Raw genomic sequence first — 7,838 nt, 5'->3', positions numbered from 1 at the left:
TTTTCTTAAAGGAAGTGGTCATTCAAAGGCAGAAAACCCAATTTCCTTGTCCACTTTGCTAAGGGATGGGTTGGGCAGGATCCAAGAACAGGAAGGGAGAACTTGGCTGGGTCAGGGAGCGGGGGTGGGAGCAAATTCCCCAGCGCGGAATGTGAAACAAGCCATCCCAGGAGACGCGGGCCACCTCGGGAAGGGCGCAGAGTAGGCCCGGCGTCTCGAAAGGGTGAGTCCAGGTGAGGGACGTGTTACCGAGCGCAGCTGGCGGGGAGACCCAGATTCCCGCCAGTAGCTCTACTGCGCGCAGCGACCTCCTGGGTGTCAGCGCGCAAAGTTGCCGCTTAATCCCCGCCCCCGCCGGATTAATTAGGGCCTTCTCAAAGCACAAAGTTTCGAGCCAGGGGCTTCTTTCCCAGGCGCAAGTGCACCAGGGAGTCGACACTCCTCCGGACCAGCCGGCCGCCTCTCCCTAGACACCACCAGGGACAGAGTCCTTGGCGGGCGACTCGCATCCCTGCAGCCCTAGCCGAGTTCTCGAGAACCCCCCCTGGTGACCGGCGGCTCATCAGGTCACCAGAGTCAGGTCCCAGGCCCAGGCCGCTCCCTCCAGTGCCCCGGCCCTGGGTTCGCGGCCAGCAGCCGGGGCGCGGGGCGGGGCGCGCCCGGGAGGCCGAGGCCGCGCGCTATTCCTGTCCCTGTGAGCTACCGGCATGTTATGTACGGCGCCCAATCATGCCTCCGACCCGCCGCGCTGACCTGCGCCCCCCCCCTTCCTTAATCCCCCAGGCTTTGATTTGATCCTCCGCGCGGAACAAGCTCACCCCCCTCTCCGCCCCATACCCAGTTGTCCCCGGCCCTCGCGGGTGCCCGCAGTGTCCGTCCTTCTCGTCCACCCCCGGGAGGCCAGAGCCCTCGCCCCGCACTTCCCGGGACGCCCCGAGGCGGGCCACATCCGCGCGTCCGCGCTGTCGGAGATCCAGCACCCCTCAGAATCAGTCCACCCGCTGCTCGGCCCTTCCAGGTGATGGTGCGTGGCCACTGCGGCCCCTGGCGCGCAGGTGTGGGCTCCCCAAACTGGGACCGGGAGGGGGCTTCGGGCAACGCGCTGGCAGCCTCGGCAGCAGCCAAAAGCCAACCCCGCTCCCTCCGGAAGACTCCAAACTCCGCGCCCTCGCCCTCGGCTCCTGGGAGCTTCTGGAAACCATCCCCCGACCGCCTTTGCTCTGAGAAGGGTACAGGGATATCTGCAGGCCTGGATGAAGGAGCCCTGGGCTTTAAGCTGAGCAGGCAAAAACGGGGCCCTGCTAGGGGCTCTGGGGCTCGCGTAGGGGGCCCTGGGGTGCCATACCCCGAGATGCTTCTGGCCGTGCCGGGTGGGCTCCAGCCCCGGCCAGGCCGCTTCCCGCCCCGGACATCATGAGTTACTTCCTATCTTACTGTAAGGCTCATGGCGGCGCACTGCTCACCGGCTATCAGGCCCTGCGCGCCGAGGGCTTCCTGTGCGACGTGACGCTGGAGGCTGAGGGCACCGAGTTCCCGGCGCATAGGTCGCTGCTCGCGTGTTCCAGCGACTACTTCAGGGCTCTGTTCAAGAGCCACACCCGGGAATCCAGGGCCAGCGTGATCCACCTACACGTGCCGTCGGCGGCCGGCCTGCAGCGCTTGCTGGACTTCATTTACACCGCCTGGTTGCCGCTGTCCATGGACACGGTGGAAGACACGCTGGAGGCCGCCAGCTACCTGCAGGTGACTGAGGCGCTGGGGCTGTGCGGCCGCTACCTGGAGCGCCAGCTGGCTCCGGAGAACTGCTGCTTTGCAGCCAACGTGGCGGCGCGCTTCGGCCTGGCGCACACGTTGGGCGCCGCGGAGAGCTGCATCGTGCGCCACCTGCGGGAGCTGCTGCTGCGGGGCGCGGGCCCCATGGGGCTGCTGGAGCTGAACCCCACGTCGCTCAAGGCTGTGTTGGGTGCCCCCGACTTGGCGCGGGTGCCTGAGGCCTGGCTGCTGGGTCTGGCACTAGCCTGGCTGAAGCGGGAGCCTGAGGCCGAACGCCTGGCCCACTGCGTCTCGCTGCTCGAGCGCGTTCGCTTCGGCCTAGTACGTGCCGACGTGCTGCGGCGCGTGTACTCGGGCTCTGGCCTCGCCCTGCCCGCCCGCGTCAAGGGCCTCATCATCCAGGCCCTCAACTACCACACGGCGCCCTCCCGCCAGCCGCTCTTGCAGGGCGAGCAGACCAGCGTCCGGAGTCCCCAAACCCGCATCTTGTTGGTAGGGGGGCGCAGGGCGCGGGAGGCGGTGACCGAGGAGGTCGTGGTCCGCCAGGTGGTAGCCAGGGGCAGAGGCGCTGCTCCGCCGGAGGAGGAGGAGGACGAGCAGTCGGAAGAGGAGGAGGAGGAGGAGGATTGGGAGTTCACCCAGGACGTGGTGGCCTTCGACGTGTACAACCACCGCTGGCGCAGCCTCACGCGGCTGCCTGCACCGCTGCTGGGGCACAGCGTGTGCACCGCAGGCAACTTCCTCTTCGTCCTGGGCGGGGAGAGTCCTGATGGCGCCTCCTCACCCCTGGCAGACGGCATGCGGCCGGTCACGGCCGAAGTGCACCGTTACGACCCGCGCTTCCACGCCTGGACGGCGGTGCCCGCTATGCGGGAAGCGCGGGCCCATTTCTGGTGCGGCGCGGTGGGCGAGGGGCTCCTGGCTGTCGGGGGTCTGGGCGCGGACGGCCAGGCGCTGGCGTCCGTAGAGATGTATGACCTGCGCCGGGACCGCTGGACGGCGGCCGGGGCGCTGCCGCGGGCGCTGCACGGCCACGCGGGGGCCGTCGGGGACCGTGGCGTCGTGTACATTTCTGGGGGTAAGGCGGGAAGAGGCGAGGGCGGCGCGAGCAGCCTCCGGGACGTGTACTCCCTGGGCCCTGGGGAGCGAGCATGGAGCAAGAGGGCGCCCATGAGCACCGCCCGCTTCGGGCACCACATGGCTGTGCTGCGCGGCGCGGTGTTCGCCTTTCTGGGGCGCTATGAGCCCTTCTCTGAGATCGAACGCTATGACCCCGGCACGGACCAGTGGACTCGGCTGCGGCCGCTACCCTATGATCGCTTCTGCTATGGGCTGGCCGTGGTGGAGGAGACGGCTCTGCTGCTGGGCGGCCTCAAGTGGCGAGACTCGCGGCAGGTGCCTACTCGCAACGTGGTGGGCTATGACCTCGACCTGGACCGCTGGGAGGACATCGGGTGCGCGCTACCCTGGGCCTGGAGCGGCCTGCAGTGCGCAGTGCTGCAGCTGGCTGAGGGTGGGGATGAGGAGAGGGAGGGCGGGCTCGGAGAGACGCCAGATTTAGTGCGGAGCTTGATGGGTTAGAGCAGTCTTGCGACGACAGAGGAGAAAAAGTCGCGCTTGAGCGGGCTTATTACAGAGTAATGCGTGGGCTTTTCCTAAGAATGGGACTCTGGGAGCAGAGCGGCTGCTCAAGTTTAAGGATGCAAACAAGGGCTTGGTCGAGGAGGAGCAATGCCCCTGAAGTTGAGAATGGGGAGACAGAAGGGGTCAAAATAGGATTTATGAATCGGCTTCAGTGAGCTGGGGATTTCTAGGAAGACTCATGCCGGTCTAGAGATGGACTTTTGAAAATAAAATATGGCCCTGTTTTTCTTCTTAAAGTGTTGCCCTAGGTGCTAAACAGTGATTACTTTTGTGCCAAACAAGGCCAAATATGTACCACGAGAAGTGAAACACAAAACCCGGACAATTGTTAGCTATATAGGCTGTAATAAATACTTAGAAAAGACGGCATTAGCTGAGTAAAGAGTGAAGAGAAAGTGCCTTCATTAAAAGCATGAAGTCATTGTAAGGAGAACTAGGATTTTATGATTCAGAACTATGTTTAGAGTTCTGCTCTGATGGCTTAATATAAATATAGGACTGAGAGGGAAGAAAATCTCTAAGAAAGAACTTTTTTTTTTTTTTTTTGAGAAAATATCCTAGGTTAAGTTTTTCTGTCCCTCATTCTTACCCCCTAGCCTGCTTTTGCCCTAGCTTTAGTCAGCTCATTGGTTTCCGTTTTACTTCAGCAGTCCTTGGCCATAATAATCATGTTCTTCTGATTACGTGGAACATCTAGGAAAACCCAAACTTATTTCTTTCATCTTCTTTCAAAGGTCATTCTGCAGTCAGGTCGTAGGTTATATTTGTTAACAAACAAACAAACAAACAAACATAGAACACATTTTTGGCAGCCCCTCCACCTCCCCAACTTCCCAAGAATCAACAGAAAGGAAAGAGGAACAGGTGCAAGTTTGTGTCCGCTAAGTGGGGAAGGAGCTTGGTTTTGCAGGGTCTCAGAAAAGACCCTTGCACACATGAACAGCTGCTGCTTCTGGCTTAGACGGCGGCAAAGTCACAACTCCTGACTAGGGAAGGGGTCGGGGAAGGGCGGCTCTGTGATTAGGTCTCAAAGAAAGGTGGTGAGGACTCTGTAGGAATAAAGTAGGTGCCTTATAAGGATTCATTAAGAGCTAAATTTATTTCACTTCAGTTTACAGTGCTGCCTCTCTCCTAGATTTGAAACTAATGCAATAAAATGTACAGATAAATATAGTGTTAAAAGGTCTCTTTCATGCTAAGCTAGTCACGAGTCTTTTAAAATTCATTAGTTTAATTTTTACCATTTAAAACAACAGAGCTGACTTTACAAAAGTAAAAGCTGCTTAGTAGCAACACAACTAGTCTTTCCGTCAACTGCCCGTTCTTTACAGGGCACAATGTTGCCACTGTATTCATAACACATCCATCAGGTACAGATAGTTTTAAGTGAATGTACACATTTGGTCTAGTAAACATCAACAAGTCTAAACACCTGTAACAAGCACACTTCATTTTAGGACAAGAGGTTTTGGTGTGTTTTTTGTTTGTTTTTTTACATATACAAAATTCCACAAATTTAATGTACGTCAATATCCATGCAGTAAATAAATGTTTTTACAAATAGGTTTTTTTTAAATGATAAAAATATTACACTAGACCCAAAATTCCATACAAACATTAATACGTGATTTCTCATCCATTTTGACTAAATATAGGATTACTGAAAATGTGCTGTAGAAAGGCCACTCTCCTGTACAGTGTGCAAAGTCTGCAAAACGATAGTGATTCAATGTTGGTTTCAAAAGCAAAGAAAAAGATCCCTGCTGTGGAGTTTTTACTTTCTCCTCTACAGCAAAAATATTCACTGGCATAATATCTGAACTCTTAGAGATGAAAGTACATTCACTGAGCTGTACAGGCAACAGTATAAAGCTGATTAGAAGTAGATTTTAGGATATAGAATAGTAAAGGAGGGTCCCTTCCTCCTCCTAAAAAAACAGCAAATTGTGATTTGTACGTTATGCAGCCAGACACTAAAAAGCAGCACAGTCATTATCATGCTGTGATCACTTTCAAAAACGAGATACTTATAAATGGAAAATATATGAAGAGGACTTTTTCACAGACTTCATCCACGCTATAGAAACAATTCATGAAGCTAGGAAAAACCTCTATAAATTCTTTCTCTCATACAATTCAATGTAATATATCTCTGAATGACCGTTATCCTCTTGCTCCTCAGGAGAGAGGCGCATTTTAATTTTTCAATATTGTTTTCTATATTATAACACGCATTAGCCTGTAACTAAACGTATTTTACTTCCCTGCCTGAAATATAATTACGTAAGTTTAATTAATGGACTAGTGGGAGAATTGGAAACTCACTGGAAAGTTGATTCATTTCAGTTTATCCCTTGTTTTTTTAGGAGCTGGAGTTTAAAAACATGAGTTTGGGCTGAAATTTTATATATATATACACACACATATATATGTGTGTGTATATATATATAATCTGTTAGCTGCCTTTCTGGGCGAATTAGCTGTGTTTTACAAAATCCACTCTCAAATTCCTCTGTACACAATCAGCATTTCATCACTACAAAAATAAAGGAAGATTTAAACCAAGAAAATAAAGCAGCTCTATCTTCAATTTTGGTCTTAGTTACAAAAACATCTTACAAAGCTTTGCCCTGATACACCATTAAGTGTCCCCATAGATTTGGAATAGTATTTCCATTAACCGGCTTTCACAAGTTAACAGACTTTTAAGACGAATATTAGATACCTGAACTTTTCTTATGTTGATGCTCCTCTATTTTGCTTAACTCTTGTATGCACATCTACATTTCACAAAAATAAAACTACAGCATTAAACTTTGTGCAATGTTTAAGAAAATTCTTAGAACATTTTAATAAATATAAAAAAGGTTTAAATTCTTTCCCACCCACAAGGATGTCTGCACCTGAAAAAATGTGATTTACTTTTTGAAGTCTTGTTTATATAAAATTAACTTAGAGGGAGAAAAGATGACCTTAGATAGAAAACTGCCTTTTTGTGGTTTTACTACTTGAAGACCACCTGTCTTCAGAGTTGTTTGCAAAAGTTAATTTTAAGTCATTGTAGACAGTTGATTTTGCACATGGTAAACATAAGCTGAGCACTAATTGCATATAAAATATACAAATGCTCATTAAAGACAGTGGTATCATGACCATATATGGTTTGTTTCATATAGTTTGGTAACATTAAAGTATAGCTTGTCAAGTGTCCCACACACTGATATAAAACTACCTCATATACTTGTTCAATGTACCAGAAGGTACCGGATGGCCAGAGAGCAGAATACACTTACACATGTGTTTCAATGTACGAGTGAGTGTGTGTGAGAGAGGAAGTGATCGCATCTACTTCAGAAGAAATACTTAATGGGTCATTTGAGGTGGTGTTTTGACAGATATCCAAGAAAAGATCCAGGTACATCTGCTTCCATTGTTGGAATTCTTTAGATGTCAAGTCTGGATTGTCTAGGACTTTATCAATAATGGCTACTTCCCCTTCTCTGGCCTGAAAAGCAAAAAGGATTCAACAATTAAGTTGGGTACAGACTTTTATTCACATTTAAAATAGGAAGTTAATATGCAAATCTTAAGAAGCCCATAACAAAGGGCTCTGGTAAGCTCAAACCCAGCTATTTAGACTCAAGTCCTAGTGTACTTTTTTCTACACCCAAGGTACCCCTGTATTGCCCACTCCGTGTGGTTCATTTCTCCTGGCTGGTCTTGTTTCCCATCTCTGTCTATGGAAACCTTCCTTATTCTCTTAGATCCAGTTCAGATGCCTCTCATTTCTTAAAGCTTTCCATCAAAAATCGAAAAAAAAAAGTTTTCTCCCTCATTTATGTCCTCCTAACACTTTATCCCTGCCACTGAGTGGACTTACCACATACTATGTCTTGAGTTAACTTTTGCCTGGTCCTGTCTTTCCTGCTAGATGGTTAGCTCCTCATACTTGCATGAGAGAGGGCATGACCCTCCTGTCACTACAAATACATAACTCTTGCTGTACGAATGTAGCACTGGGGGTCTGCAATGCAAGGGAGCCCTCCCTTCTCTGCTGGAGGCCCGCTCTCAGTTCTCCCTTATGGGAGAACTCAACGCAGCACAGCTGTCTTCTACAGGAGAAGTGAGTCTTCCAGGTGGGTGGGTGGGGGTGACAGAAGATGAGGGGGTAAGACAGTCTGAAAAGCTATGGCCTGTCTTTTAAGGACTCAAGGAAGGGGCAGAGAAGTCTAGGGAATGTTCTGCAGGAAGTGGGAAGGGAGATCTGGGCGGGAAAGAACAAGGTGCCTAAGCAGTTGTTCCGGTCCTTACGGCCACATGGAGACAGCGAGGCTGGGCTGAGGCTGCCAGGAGTGGCCTTTTGCTCGGTGAGGGGCCTCTTACAGTTCCAAGGACTATACACATCCAGGGTTGCTTGGGCA

General features: G+C 51.4%; 2 protein-coding genes across 5 annotated transcripts in view; one reads left to right on the top strand and one right to left on the bottom strand.

Moving 5' to 3' along the window:
- The first annotated feature begins 652 nt into the window (after positions 1–652).
- Positions 653–4,483, top strand: KLHL34 (kelch like family member 34). The gene has a single exon (XM_032330648.1). It carries the CDS (start codon positions 1,414–1,416, stop codon positions 3,352–3,354), a length of 1,941 nt encoding a protein of 646 aa, XP_032186539.1. The 5' UTR covers positions 653–1,413; the 3' UTR covers positions 3,355–4,483.
- Positions 4,484–4,501: 18 nt separating this feature from the next.
- CNKSR2 (connector enhancer of kinase suppressor of Ras 2) overlaps positions 4,502–7,838 on the bottom strand; it is a 281,217-nt gene continuing 277,880 nt past the window's right edge. For all 4 annotated transcript variants that reach the window (XM_032330646.1, XM_032330643.1, XM_032330644.1 and 1 more), the window contains one exon: positions 4,502–6,922. In XM_032330646.1, the coding sequence (XP_032186537.1) occupies positions 6,707–6,922 (216 nt within the window). In that variant the 3' untranslated portion in view covers positions 4,502–6,706. The remainder of the gene's footprint in view (positions 6,923–7,838) is intronic.

The sequence above is a fragment of the Mustela erminea genome, chromosome X (genome assembly GCF_009829155.1).
Source record: "Mustela erminea isolate mMusErm1 chromosome X, mMusErm1.Pri, whole genome shotgun sequence".
Lineage (NCBI taxonomy): Eukaryota > Metazoa > Chordata > Mammalia > Carnivora > Mustelidae > Mustela > Mustela erminea.
Note: the sequence above shows the minus strand (reverse complement) of the source record. Positions and strands in the feature narration are given on the sequence as shown.

Bases quoted from the DNA above. Each gene is read 5' to 3' on its own strand.
- KLHL34 (XM_032330648.1), top strand. From the start codon at position 1,414: ATGAGTTACTTCCTATCTTACTGTAAGGCTCATGGCGGCGCACTGCTC.